Source organism: Eubalaena glacialis, chromosome 10 (genome assembly GCF_028564815.1).
Source record: "Eubalaena glacialis isolate mEubGla1 chromosome 10, mEubGla1.1.hap2.+ XY, whole genome shotgun sequence".
NCBI lineage: Eukaryota > Metazoa > Chordata > Mammalia > Artiodactyla > Balaenidae > Eubalaena > Eubalaena glacialis.
Genome location: NC_083725.1, coordinates 4,816,174 through 4,830,601, shown reverse-complemented (window position 1 = coordinate 4,830,601; position 14,428 = coordinate 4,816,174). Strand labels below are relative to the sequence as shown.

Below are 14,428 nucleotides of genomic sequence, written 5' to 3'. Positions count from 1 at the left end.
GACGCGGGGAGGGGGAAGGGTAAGCTGGGACGAAGTGAGAGCGTGGCATGGACATATATACACTACCAAATGTAAAACAGATAGCTAGTGGGAAGCAGCTGCATCGCACAGGGAGATCAGCTCGGTGCTTTGTGACCACCTAGAGGGGTGGGATAGGGAGGGTGGGATGGAGACACAAGAGGGAGGAGATATGGGGATATGTGTATATGTATGGCTGATTCACTTTGTTATACAGCAGAAACTAACACACCGTTGTAAAGCAATTATACTCCAATAAAGATGTTTAAAAAAAAGAATAAACGAGATGGTACATGTCAGGGGCTCTGCACACAGCCTGGGACGTGGTGGTGCTCTGGAAACAGGTGCCATGTTGTTAGAATTAGCTCCAACTGCATACTTCCCCGGGAACGGCTTTGACATTCAGGGCTTTGCAGGAGGCTACAGAGAAATGCAGGACCACGCTCAGCCGTGAAATGGGAAGCAGGAGGCGCTACGGGTGTAATGTTTATTTTGGAAGCTGGCATCATAACAGTTGAGGGCAGCGATGGTGGATGAGTCAATCCATCGAAAGGTATTTGTGAGCCCTTGTTCTGGATTCAGAGTGCGGTCGGCACTTTTGCGACTGTAAAAGCAGCAGTTGAGTTAGGAAGTCAACTCTTGCAGTTCAGTTAGGGAGGCAGAAATAGTTCCTGTGAAGCAATCAGAGCCCAGCAAGAACTCAGAGCCACCTGGGTGACGGGTAACCTGGGTGGAGGAGGCAACCTGCTTGGTGGGGGGGGCAGCAGCAGGCTCACCCCCCGGGAGGTGGGGCTTGAGCCGGGTCTGAGTGATGAGTGGGATTCTGATAAGGAAAATACGGCTTTACCTTTTCTCCCCAGTTTGGATTTTGGAGCAGAGCCTTCCTTTTGTACAGGATCAGAGTCAAGAGCCTATCGGGTCAGGAAGAGGACTTTGCAGTGAAGGCTCAGAAATTCTTTTCAAGTCCAATGTAGACAGTCCTTGGGCTTGGGCATCTGTTTCTTAGCTTCGCAGAGTTTCCTCCATAGGATTCTTGGAAGGAAAGCAAAGCTCTTTGGGGAGGAATTGGTTTCATGGGGAGGTCCATGCGTTGGCAGCAGTGCCCAGAGGTAGCCAGCAGGACCCCACCTTTGCTGCCCCTTCCCCCTTCCTCATCCTTCCTCTGTCTCTCGTGCCTTGTAGGTTGGACTTGGCCCAGTCTCTGGGACTCACTCAACTGCAGGTGAAGACTTGGTACCAGAACCGCAGGATGAAATGGAAGAAAATGGTAAGAAAGAGAGTAGGTCTTAACCATGGGCCCATCATGACACGAAAAATTCTTCTTACAGGGCTGGTAAGAAGGCAGGAAGGACCATTTGGCGGTTTGAGCTCCAGAGATTGGAAGGCCTTTTAAGATGCTGGCTAGGAGGGAGGCTGTTTGAATTAATAGGATAAGCCATTCTTTGTGACCTGGATTTCCTGACCAGAAGGATATTCTTTTTCACAGTTTCATTAGAAATAAAATAAAAAGAAAGCCCCCAAGCTTCTCAGTTGCAGGTTTTAACCCCACCTGCTAGACTTTTCAAAGAACTTCCTTCCCCCTTCCACCAATAGCTCAGAATAGAAGCCAGTCCTCTTTGTCTAGAGGATATACAGGGCACATCTGCTCTTGTAGCTGTGTGTCCCCCTAATGCAGTGATTCTCAGCTCTAGTGGGCGGGGTCAGAGTAACCTGGGTGGCAGGTACAAATGCAGAACTCGAGGCCCCTCCCAGGATTCTGCTTCCCTGTCCTGTTCCCAGGACGGGGGGTGTTGACCAGCACCCAGACGCCTCTGACACACATGGCATAGTGACTCTGGCTTCCCTAATGCTGCTCTTGTTCCCAGGACGGGGGGTGTTAACCAGCACCCAGACGCCTCTGACACACATGGCATAGTGACTCTGGCTTCCCTAATGCTGCCCTTGTGCCCAGCTCATGAGCTGTTCCTTATTTGGTTTTAAAATGAACTTATTAGTATCAACATCTCTTTCAAAAAAGAATAAACATCTCTACATTTTGAGGAACTCCATTTCATAATGGTTCACCACCCCTCTTTTCTGGAAAAAGCACAGTTAAATCCAAAGTAGTTGGGTTTCACTTCCAGTCTTGTAAACCCCAAGGGTCAAGGTCAAAGCCCAGAGAAAAGAGGAGGGTTGGCATGAGGGTGGGAAGAAGACTTGCTCCGATTCTTCAGAGACCATATGCACCGTGGCCTCTGACCCAGGCCTTTGCATATCCTCACTGGATTCCGCCGGCCCCCTCTCCTCTCAGGAGCTCAGGCCTGCCTGCATGACGTTCTAATTTGCTAAGCCATCTGGTCACAAGCCATGTTTCCTGGTGTCTCAAGGGCTGGAATATGAATTTTTTTCACAGTTACCAAATAACTAAGGTCCCCCTACCACCTAGTTTTCAGAAAAAAAAAAAAGTTGATCAGTATTTCTTGATAATAGGTAATAGATTTTGAGTTTTCTCAATTTTGTTTCTGTCCAATATTTTTTTTCTGAAAACTTTAGTTCTTGCTATTGCCTGCTAACAAAGAGAAGACTAAATAAATAAATTGCAAATGAATATTAATGGAAGTGGGAGGAAAGCCACCAAGGCAGCATTTATTATATCCCTAGAAAAAAAATTCCTGGGCAAATTTCATCATTTCCTCTGGGGGGGACCTGCCCCCGAGGTGGAAGGATTTTCAGATGGAGGCGGCCTGGCCCATAAATGCTTTCCCAGTGAGGCGGCAATGCCAGACACATGTACAAACAAACACACATATATCGCATGCATCAACAGATACGTATTCAGTGTCTCTCGTGAACCACGCCTCGTCCTAGGCACTACAGGAAGTCATGGAACAAAATAGAGCCCTGTCTTCGTGGAATTTATGATCCAGTTGAAGAAGCAAGGTCCAGGAAGCAGCAAAGGAGCACACTGTAATTAAGTGCTGGTTGTTTATTTATAGATTTCGAACCCCATAAGAGTCCAGAGGAGAGATATTGGGACAGGTTGCAGGGAGAAGGTGAAATTGAAGGATAAATAAGAGTCAGTTAAATATACTGTTGCTCCCCAACTTCTAGAATGCTAAGACACCCATGAAACCTTTTGGGGGATTGATCGCTAAGGGAACCAGATTTGGGAGCTGGAAACACTGGGCCGTGTTCCCAGGCGTGCCCCTCCCTGGCTGGTTTCGGGCAAGTCTCTTCACTGCTTTCTGTGCAAGTTCCACCACCCACCTCCTTCCCTGTCCATCATTATCATCGAAATCAACGTCTCCTGAGCTGCAGAGGCATTGTTTAGGTTGGTTATCAGCGATCTTTTCATGCGTCAGACGGTGAACGAACTGACAGCCTGCCATCTGTGCCAGCACCGCCCGGTGCCTGTGGGGGACACGTGTGCCTCTGCCTCTGACGTCACCTGTTTTCCACCAGCCACTGCGCTGCTGGCGCAGCCGTGGGCCGGGTGTCGATGGTTATCAATGTCGTATGAAACAAAATGGAAGTAACTTCGCAGATTTAACCTCAGAGAGCATTCCACAGGCCAACCGGATTCAGGCCCCTTTGGGAAACAAGACTCCATTTCATTTCATCTCGTGAGCACTTACTTTCACCAGGCAATGGAGATGCGACCATAAGACACCAACCCATCCATTAAAAAATAAAATTCAAAGAAGGTACTCAGTCACGTGGGGGAGACAGACCTGTAAGCTGCTCATTATTCAGAGTGATCAGGGCAACAGTGGAAGGATTTACAGGGTTCAGAATCAGTAGAGAAGGGAGGGCTTCCCGGAAGAGGTGCCATCTAAATTGGGTTTAGCGGATGAATACACACGTGTCAGGTGAAAGTGGGAAGGGTGTCACAGGAGTACGTGGGGCGCAGGAAGGACCTCAGAACGGCTGGAGTGAAGATGAGAGCGAAGTGGCTCGGGTGTGGGTCACATTCTTACTCCTCCAGGACAGCAAGGCATTGTTGGGATCCTGATTGCTTCATAGTTTCTCCTGGTAAAACTCTTTCAAGGCTGTCTCTGCAGGGACTGGGGAAGAAAAGGATAATTGAGTAAGAAAGATGTCTCAAGGCAAGTAACCTCATCGGAACTGGAAGAAGATTAGCACTTGCTTCTCAGAGTTATTTGCACTCTGCCAAGGACAGCGCTGCCAGAACCAAGATAGCATCTCTGACTAGTTTTTACCAGTCAACATGTGTGACCTGTAGCGGGTTAGGAAAATGTGATCTTGCACATTCGGTGGGATGCTCACCGTCCATCCCGTTTCTGCTTGGCTTTGGTTCCAGTAGGGTCCACTGGGCTTTGCCGCGGACCGGAAGTACCTCATCATTCAGTGGTATTTTTCAGCTCCAAAGTACAGTTCTGTTCCGTGAGAGGGTCCAGATGGGCGGCACCTTCCTCTCCTAGTCACGGAACTGGGTGGGCCACATACCACGTGCATCGTCATGTTTCTCGCCGAAAGTCTCCAGCTAGTCAACAGCTCCGGGAAACTGCTACCAGTTGCTACCCATGTCATCATGGGCAGGTGACTTAACCTCTGCGTGCCTGTTTCTTCATCATTAAATGCCTAACGTCCACCTTCTAGGGATGCGGATGAGCTAACTGAGCCAATCCCTGGAGGACTCGGAACAGTGCCTGCCCCATAGGACACAGCCAAGAAATGTTAGCTGTTGTTCTTGTTCTTCTTATTTTTTTAGAAGTATTTACCTATCCACAAAGTTCATGTCTCCAGAAAATGTGAACTTTTGGAGGCCAGGAGAGATAACACGAAAATGAATTCTGTAGGCTGCCGGGACTCTGGTTAAGACAGTCCTGGGCGTTTGTGCGTCCTCATTCCCTGCCCACCAGCCTTCCCCTGTCAGCGCCTTAGCGTTCAGGCTTGAATGGAGTGGAACATCCCATCTACGGGCGGAAAATCTGCCAAACAGTGTGCTGGGGAGAGATCCCTGCTAGAGACTGCGAACTTCTCAGCTTTGGGGAAATACTGTCAGTTACATGGCTCTTACCGTTCCACAGAGCTGCAGATAAAGAGAGAGAAAAAGGGGCAAAAAAAGCACTGGGTTAATGAGTCCATGGCCTAGGATCTGCCGGGAGATCGGGTAAGTGCAGATAAATATTGGAGTCAGAAATATCAGCTGTAGGGACTTCCCTGGTGGTCCAGTGGTAAAGAATCTGCCTTACAATGCAGGGGACATGGGTTTGATCCCTGGTCAGGGAACTAAGATCCCACATGCTGCAGGGCAACTAAGCCCTCGCGCCACAACTACTGAGCTCGTGCGCCTCAGCTAGAGTCCGCTTGCTGCAAACTACAGAGCCCACGTGCCCTGGAGCCTGTGAGCCACGACTAGAGAAGAGAAAACCTGCACGCCACGACTAGAGAGAAACCCGCGCACCACAATGAAATATCCCGCATGCCTCAACGAAGATGCCGCGTGCTGCAACTAAGACCCAATGCAGCCAAAAAGTAAATAAATAATAATAAAAACAAATATCAGCTTCACATTGTACATATTCCTTGCACATTACATACATGCAATGAAATACTGATAAGCGTGTTAGGTTCAGGGGACGTCCGTGGCGGTCCAGTGGTTAGGACTCCGTGCTTCCACTGCAGGGGGCATGGGTTCAATCCCTGGTCGGGGAACTAAGATCCCACATGTCGTGTGGCATGGCCAAAAAATTAAAAAAAAAAAAAGAGTGTTAGATTCAAATGATCAGGGTTTTGTGTTCATATCCCAGCTCTGCCTTAGGTTGCTTTTCCACCATGACAAACCACTCTGTCTGCTCAGTTTCCTGCCTGAAAAATGGGAGAGGTAGAAGGTTCCTCTCTGTCATCCAGGCTCTCCAATCAAAGTGCCTGTCCCCCAGCCACCTGTGCCCATCCAGAAGGACGGAGAGGCCTGGTCCTGACATCCTCAGCAGGAGGACATGGAAGAATCTGGTTTTAGAGTTCGAAGGAGGGCTGCCAGCGGGCCTGGCTAATAAAAGTAGATGGTGTGCTAGGTGTTTTTCCCAGAGGTGTGTGACCTCACCAGCAAGGGGTTGTCTGGCCTCTCTGGACCAAGGGGACTAAATGGGCTCTGGGGATGCCTGGGGAGGAGGGGTCCTGGGAGAAGGGCCGCAGGGTGCATGTGAGTGTGTAGCTGCTGGTGTGGGGTGGTGTGAGATCATTGCGTGTCTCAGGTGTGCTCGGAGGCAGGGGCCAGAGGTCAAGTGTGGAAAGCAGCCAAGAGGGTAGTTATCGCCTAATTATTGCTTGTGCTGGAATGTTTTATTCCATTTAGAAAATGGTCTGATTGTTTTGATTTTTTTTCCTGCTGTAGGAAAACAGCCAGGTGGGGTCTAGCCAAGCTGTATAGGTGGTGTTCTCTAATTGCTGGGCTGGACTTTCTTTTGCCAATTAGGCGGCTTCCTTAGACCTGCCCTTTTATAACTTGATTACTACATGGAGCAACTCAATGGTGTATAACCTCCTTCATACCCAGTGGAGCTGCTTTCAACATGTCAGTTTCATCTTGGCACATTTGGGCGCTTTCAACAGCCTGTGCTCAGACTGAAATCAAAATCAGATACTGACTTACGTGAAAAGGAATGTAGGGACGTCTTCTGCCCAGAGATTGATTCTGTCAGCATCTATATCTTGTTAGAGGTCCCCTTCACATCTCTGTGTTAGCTGTTTGGGTTGAAAGTACAGTGGTTGAGCAGATGCCCAGCTAAAAGGAGGCTTTTATTGAGAACTTACGGTTTTCCTCACACCATATACAAAAGTTAACTCAAAATGAATCATAAACCTAAATGTAAACTATAAAACTGTTAGAAGAAAATGTTTACTCTTTGAGTAAATGTTTATGACCTTGGGTTAGGCAAAACCTTCTTAGACATGACACCGAAAGCACAAGCAACAATAACAACAAAATTGTACTTCATCAAAATTAAAAACTTTTGTGCTGTAAAGGACATCATCAAGAAAGTGAAAAAGGAACACAGAACGGGAGAACATCTTTGCAAATCTTCTATCTGATAAGGGACTTTTATCCAAAGTATATAGAGAACACATAACTCAGTAATTAAAAAAGACAACCACATTCTTAAATGGGCAAAGGATTTGCATAGATATATCTCCAAGGAGGATATACAACTGGCCCATAAGCACATGAAAAAAATGCTCAGCTTCATTAGTTGTCGGTGATGTACAAATTAAAAACGCAGCACAACTTCACACCCACTAGGATGGCTAGAATCAAAAGGACATAATAACAAGTGTTGGCGAGGATGAGGAGAACTGGAGCCCTCATATACTGCTGACTGGAATGGAACATGGGGCAGCTGCTTTGGAAAACAGTCTGGAAATTCCTCCAAAGGTTAAACACGGAGTTACCATTTGACCCAGAAATTCCACTTCTGGTCATATACTCAAAAGAAGTGAAAGCAGGGACGGAAACAGGTATCTGTACACCCGCGTTCACATCAGACATTACTCACAATATTCAAAAGGTAGAAGCAATCCAAGTGGCCATCAACTGATGAATGGATAAGCAGATTGTGGTATATCCATACAATGGATATTATTTGGCCAAAAAAAGGAATGAAATACTGACACATGTCACAGCATGGATGAACCTTGGAAACATAAGTCAAAGAAGCCAGTCACACAGGATGACACATTGTATGTTTCCCTTCATATGAAATGTCCAGGACAGGCAAATCTGTAAAAACAGAAAGCAGATTAATGGTTGCCTAGGGTTGGGGGGCAGGGGAGAAATGGGGAGTGGCCGCTAACAGGTATGGGCTTTCTTTCTGGGGGTGATGAAAATGTTCTAAAATTGGATTCTGATGAGAGCTGCACAATTCTGTGACTATACAAAAAAATCACTAAGTTGTGCACTATAAATGAATGAAATGTGTGGTATGTGAATTAGATCTCAATAAAGCTTTTTTTAAAAAAAGAATTTATGGTTTATCAAGTTACTACATTCATTCTTACAATTCAGCACCCGGAGGTCCTCTGCTGCTCTTAGAGGAAAGAGATATAGTCAGTAAATATTTAACAACTGCATAGAAAGTTAGTTGGAAGTTAGATGCTTGGAGCACAAAGCAAGGAACAGATGCAGGATTTACCTTCAAAGAGCTTCTGTTCAAATGAGGAAGCTAAGATTACAAAAGGTGTGTAAGTAGCGAAAATATATCCCACTCCTGATTATCTGTGCTAATCCAGGTCCTCCTGAAGCCCTTCTCACGAGCTGCCCAGGTCAATAGCTACACCAGCCAGAGTTCAGAGCCAGTGGAAGAAGGAGTGTCTGTTATATCCCAAAGTAATAAAAATATTTTAAAAATTATCCCTGCCTACCTCATGGGACTCTTATGTAAGTCACGAATTGGGATAATAAATGTGCAAGTCATTTGCAATCAGTAAAGGCCATTGGGTTATCATTATTTTGCTTACTTTATATCTTTCTTCAATCCTATGGAAAGGCCTGTTGAGAAAAGTTAGTTCATTTGATGACAGTCGTTGAATGCCTGCTGTGTGCAGGGACTGGGTGGGAGGGACAGGCAAGTAAACATGCAGTGACAGGCGTATCTGAAAAGTGCTCTGATAGGATGCTCATAGGGCATTTAACTTAGACTTGGGAGGTCCGGTCAGGCTCCCAGGAGAGGCACTGTCTCAGCAGAGTCACCCAGGCAAGGAGGGTGGGAGGCAGATTCTGGAACACTCAGGAACACCTCTGGCCCTTACCCTACATTATCTGTTGGTTCCCCTAACCATTGCCCTGTGCAGGAAAGTATGCTTATCCCCATTTTACAGATTGGGAGACTGAGGCTCAGAGTCTTTAAAGGACTCTCCCAGAGAGAAAGTGGATAAGGAGCACAGTTAGAATTTAATCTAGTTATTCCACTTTCAAAGCTAGAACACTCTCTTCTGTGCGCTGCCTCTTTGAACACTACAAAACCATGTTTCATGACGTCTTTTTTCTCTGATTTCAGAAATACTTATACATGATCATCGTTGAAAAATTAGAAAGTATAGAAAAAAACAGAATGAAAAAATTTTAAATTATCCATGATCCTGAGACTACAAACAGGGTGGTGTGCAGTTGTCTAGCCACCAAATTAAATTATGCTGGTTTAGAACCCGTTTTTCACAAAAATATATTAATAATATTTCCCATGTTGTTATACATTCTCCTATATAATGACTGTAATGGTTTTCAAGTGTTCTCTCTTTGCCATATACTATAATTATGTATTCAATCATATGGTGGAAGCCTTAGAGTATGGTTTTTTGCTGTTATAACCGATTTTTGCTATTATAAACAATTTTGTGATGAACATTTTTGCACATCAATCATTGTCCCAATCTTTGATGACTTTCTTAGGCTAAATTGTTAGAAATGGAATCTCTGTGTCAAAGGGTATGCACATTTTCAGACTTTTGATTTGCAGTCTCAGATTGTCTTTTGAAAAAGCTGTACCAATTACACTTTTACACTGGCATATGTGTTTATTTTCCTGTTTGCTACAAATATTGTCTTTTCCTTATAACTTGTCAACTTGTTATCACATTCATATTTTAATTTTCATTTCCTTCCCTGTCGTTGAAGTTGGATTTTTTTCATGTGCTTATGATCATTGTATTTAATACCAATAGAAGTGATATTGACTAAAAGTGCATTGAGTCTTTCATGAATGAAGACTGCAGGTGACCCGTGGAGAATACTTTTGGCCAAAACTTGTGACTTCACTGCTGGGAAGGAATGGTTTAGAGGCCTTGGGAGTGGGAAAGTGGAGGGAAGGAGTTACTTCTTAGTTGTTTTTTTTTTTAATTTTTTTATTTTTGGCTGTGTTGGGTCTTCATTGCTGCACACAGGCTTTCTCTAGTTGCGGCGAGCGGGGGCTACTCTTCGTTGCGGTGCGCAGGCTTCTCATTGCAGTGGCTTCTCTCATTGTGGAGCACGGGCTCTAGGCGCATGGGCTTCAGTAGTTGCGGCACACGGGCTCAGTAGTTGTGGCTCACGGGCTCTAGAGCACAGGCTCAGTAGTTGTGGCACACGGGCTTAGTTGCTCCGCGGCATGTGGGATCTTCCCAGACCAGGGCTCGAACCCGTGTCCCCTGCATTGGCAGACGGATTCTCAACCACTGCGCCACCGGGGAAGCCCTATTTCTTAGGTTTGATGACTGTTTTTCTCCCACGTAGGTTCTTAAAGGCGGACAGGAAGCGCCCACAAAACCCAAAGGTCGTCCCAAGAAGAACTCCATCCCCACGTCAGAAGAGATTGAAGCTGAAGAGAAGTTGAACAGCCAGGCCCAGAGCAAGGAGCGCTGGGAGCCCTCCCAGGGCCAGGAGGGGCTCTGTGACACGCAGGAACCAAAAGGGCACGGTGTCCCTGTAGAGGTGGCTGAGCCCCTAGGCCAGCCCCAGGAGTTGCCAGTAGCTTCTTCGGAACCCCCGCCATCAAGCTAAAATAAAACCCTTGGGGGGAGTGGGAAGGGGGAGACTGGGGAGAAGGGAAAGAGAGAATGCAGGGAGACCCGGGAGAGGAAAGCTTCCGACAGCCGGTAACTTGGGGGGAGAAGACCACCGCCGGCTCCCTCCCTCCTGCCCACAGGTCTCACCTCGAGACTTTGAGGAAGACTTGCTGGCTTTGGCCTACTCTTCCTGAAAGGCTGCTTTAGCCACGGATGCCCTTGACTAAGGGACACAGTGCCTTGGAACTGCCGACCCCAGCTGGGGTGCTGCCGTGGGGCTGTCCGGGTCCAAGCCCCCCGGTGTTGCAGAGGATGCTCCAGCCAGCCTCTGGACAGCCAGCCGTCAAAGCAGAGCGAGATGGAGGAGTGGGCAGCATGCCCAGGTTCCTTGCTGACTCAGCACTTATTTCTGTAGTTTTAAAAGAGAATTTAATGTTTTTGGTTGGTTTTTTTTGGCAGGGGGGGGTTGGTGAGGGTGGGCAAATAAGAGTTGGGGGAAGGGAGTTCTGAGTTAATAGAATAAAGTTTGTTTGAAGACACGTGTGCCTTTGTATCCATTGTAAGGTGGTCAGGTGACCCAAGAACTGATAAACCTTGTTTTTCTTGCTTCATTAAGTTTCCATCCCTGAAGCTGTAATGCAGATATGTTAAGATAACTTTTATTTTTTAATTAAAAATAAATCTTTCAAAAAAGGATTGGGTGTATTCTTTCTTCTGGGGAGTATATTTAGCCCTTTTTTTTTAATCTATTTTTTAATTGAAGTATAGTTGATTTACAGTGTTGTGTTAATTTCTGCTGTATAGCAAAGTAACTCAGTTATACATATATATACATTCTTTTTCATATTCTTTTCCATTATGATTTATCACAGGATATTGAATCAGATGAATGGATAAAGAAGATATGGTACATATATACAATGGAGTACTACTTAGCCCTTCTTGAATATGTCCTATGGAAAGAGAGACCCAGAGATGGCCTGGCTCCCTGGGCTTTAATTTCCCCAGAAGGAACATGTAAGATTAGGCCAGGCCCACTGGTGTCCAAGTGCAGAGCAAATGGAAACAGCACGAGAGAAATGGGAGCAGGGCCTCTGCCCCCGCCTCACCTGCCACCGTCTCCTGCCCAGGGGGCTCTGCTGTAGCCACTTTACATGGTGAGCTTCCAGCTTTAAAAAAGTGCTTTACTTTTTCAAAGAGACAATAAATTCATAGGTTTCAGAAGTCAAGCTATACGAAAAGAAGTCTTGCTTCCCTCCCGCCCTCTCCACCCAATGCCCCCATCCCCTACAGGGAACTGTTTTTACTGGTTCTTGTGTATTTTTCTATAGTAAGTAGCCATTTGAATGATGGGCTCTACAACTTTTAACAAAAGAAAAATTGAGAACTACTTGGCTAGATGTGCTCTGTGGTTTTAAACTTAAAATCATGTCCCACTTTCAATAAGACCAGGAAAGAGGTGGGTTCCAGGCTTCCGAAAGAGAGAATTCTGACTCTGCTTCTTGCCCGACTATCCTGCAGACGGGCCTGAGGCCTGATCTCACAGGGGCTGTCCGTGTCACCGTTCCCCTGACATGTTCACGTGTGATGTCCTAAAGGGCACAGTGCCCCTTTTATGGACCCCCAATTATTAATTACTCAGTAACTCCCGATTGTGGGCTGGGGAAATATAAACTGACTTTAATAATTGCCTCAACTAGGAAGTAAAGCCTGTCACTAGTTCTGTAAAACAAATCATATACTTCTTTTCGAAGTTAAACGGGAATGATCTGCTTGTTTTAGTAGTCTGGCTTCCTGCTTCCCTCCATTTACATGGACAGTCACTTCAATTTCTTTTCTTTTTGACGTTTTTATATCTTTTATTAGTGTTAAAAATTTCAGGTACTGTGGTGACTATTCAGGGTGGCTTTGGTTTAAAATTTAAATATCAAAAACTCATAAGCCTGAGAGCTTATAACATACAACTCCTTTGGACAGGAATGGATTCAAGCCTAGTGACTCCAATTTCGACTTTGCTAAGGCAGCACCTTCTTTCCCCTGGCTGTTGAGATCAACAAAGAGAAAGCAGTCTCTTTCTAACTCTTTCTAACACACCAAGGAGGTAAGGATCTGGCCTCTGAGAACCAGTCTGTGCGGCCCGCCCCAGCTGTCGGCAGGGTTTCTTGCTCCGTGCCTGCAGAAAGCTCCCTCACCTGCGGCCCACCCCACACACGGCTTTATGACCTGCCCACCAGGTGGTGTCACCGTGGCCAAAGTAAGCAGGTGAGTCTGTGCCAGCTTATTCTCCCTCCCGAGGAACTGTTCTGTCCTGCTCTCCCACCCCAGAAAGGCCATCATTTGGACACCGTTTTCTTAGGCTGGTTTTTGCTCTCTGGGTCTGGACTCTCACACTGTCCTTCTCAGGTGTCTGACGGTGACTGCCATTGCACAGGTAGAGAGGTGCACACACACACTCGGTTTTCCCCCGCCTGGTTCTGGGCCCTGTTTCTGACTTCCAGCCCTGAGTTCCTGGCCTGTCATCTTTGGTACTGTTTCTTGGCCCTAAGGGTTCAAGGGATGAGTGGGGAGTTGAAGAGCCTGGATTATCTTTCCTCCTTTTTGGAAGCCCCGAGCCCAAGGTCACCTCTGCTGACGAGCCCTGGGCTTATCCTCCAGCCACAGCTCTGCAGAGCGCAGCCCCGTGGATCAAAGATGGGTCTGAGCGAGGCCTTTCCAGCGCAGGCGGGCACTGCTTTGGGGCCACGCCCTGCTCCTTCTCCACACCCATCCTTCCCTTTTCCCTCCAGTTCCCGAGCCCTGTGACCGGCACCCAGAAACCAGCTCCACAGGTTCCTAGGGGGGACCATTTCCTCTCTTTTTCACCTTTCTCGGAGGCCTCTGGACGTCTGTTCCCCTACCGTCATCTACCTTTGAGGACCCCGCTGAACAAAAGCATTCTCTCCCTTCTCCAGCTTCCAGGATGGTGACCCCTGAGGGTTCAGGGTCTTATTTGAGAGTCCGGTCACCTGCTGCCTTTTGTTTTCCAGAGGAAGGGAGAGGGCTGCGGCAAACTGACCACCGAGGGAAGCTGACCACGCGGCCTCCCGGCCTCCCTGTGAGGATGCGACAGGCTCTTACAAGTGCTTTTAGCTGATGTTGGCCCTAAGTCTGCAAAATGGGCTGCTTCTTCCAGTTTTACAGGAAGCCCCATTCATCAGAGTGAGGTTCAGCGTCAACCCTGGGTCGTGTAGCTGGGCGGGGGCCATGCTGAAAACCACGCCAGGGGGCCTGAGTCCCTGCAGAGGGTTTTCGCGGTTAGCGTGCCCTCTCTCCCCCGCTGGAAATCGCCTGCGCCTTTTCAGGGGGTGGAAAAACTTCCACAGCAGCCTGCCCCCTGCACGTAGCTTCGTCCTAAAGCAGGGGTTTGGAGGAGGCCTCCCTGCCTCTGCTCCACCGCCTGGATTCCTGGGGCAGGTCCCAGCCTCCCAGAGTGCCCAGGGGTGCTTGCCGAGCACTGCCTTCCTGTTCTGGGTCACGGCGCCCCCCTGATTGGCCTACACGCCCCTTCTCCACGGTCTACAAAGGTCTGCTGAGACAACACTCACCCAGCTTGACTCAGACGATCCCCCCCAGTGGGTCTCATGCTGTGAGCTTCTGGCCCTCAAACTGGACCGGACAGATCTATCAGAAACCAACCTTAACTGGGCTGGTTTCAGGTTTGTCTCAGAGACTGGTCGGTTCTAGAACCGTCTTAGAGAGGGGGCCTGGAGACCTCAGTGACCTCCCCTCAGAGTTGTTTATAGATTCCCCTGCCCTTCTCACCACCCTTCAACTTCGTTCCACCCAGCCTTGCCCCATGCCCTGGGCCGCGCCTGGGCTGGAGCTGGACTGCAGGGCACGAAGCTCTTTCCTCAAGAAGCTGTGCTCTGTCAGCCTGGTGGCGTGTTGTTGA

General features: G+C 47.6%; 1 protein-coding gene across 1 annotated transcript in view; it reads left to right on the top strand.

Moving 5' to 3' along the window:
* BARX2 (BARX homeobox 2) overlaps positions 1-10,494 on the top strand; it is a 68,871-nt gene extending 58,377 nt beyond the window's left edge. Inside the window, exons 3-4 of the mRNA XM_061202705.1 lie at positions 1,201-1,285; positions 10,226-10,494. Of these exons, the coding sequence (XP_061058688.1) occupies positions 1,201-1,285; positions 10,226-10,492 (352 nt within the window). The 3' untranslated portion in view covers positions 10,493-10,494. The remainder of the gene's footprint in view (positions 1-1,200; positions 1,286-10,225) is intronic.
* Positions 10,495-14,428: the final 3,934 nt, after the last annotated feature.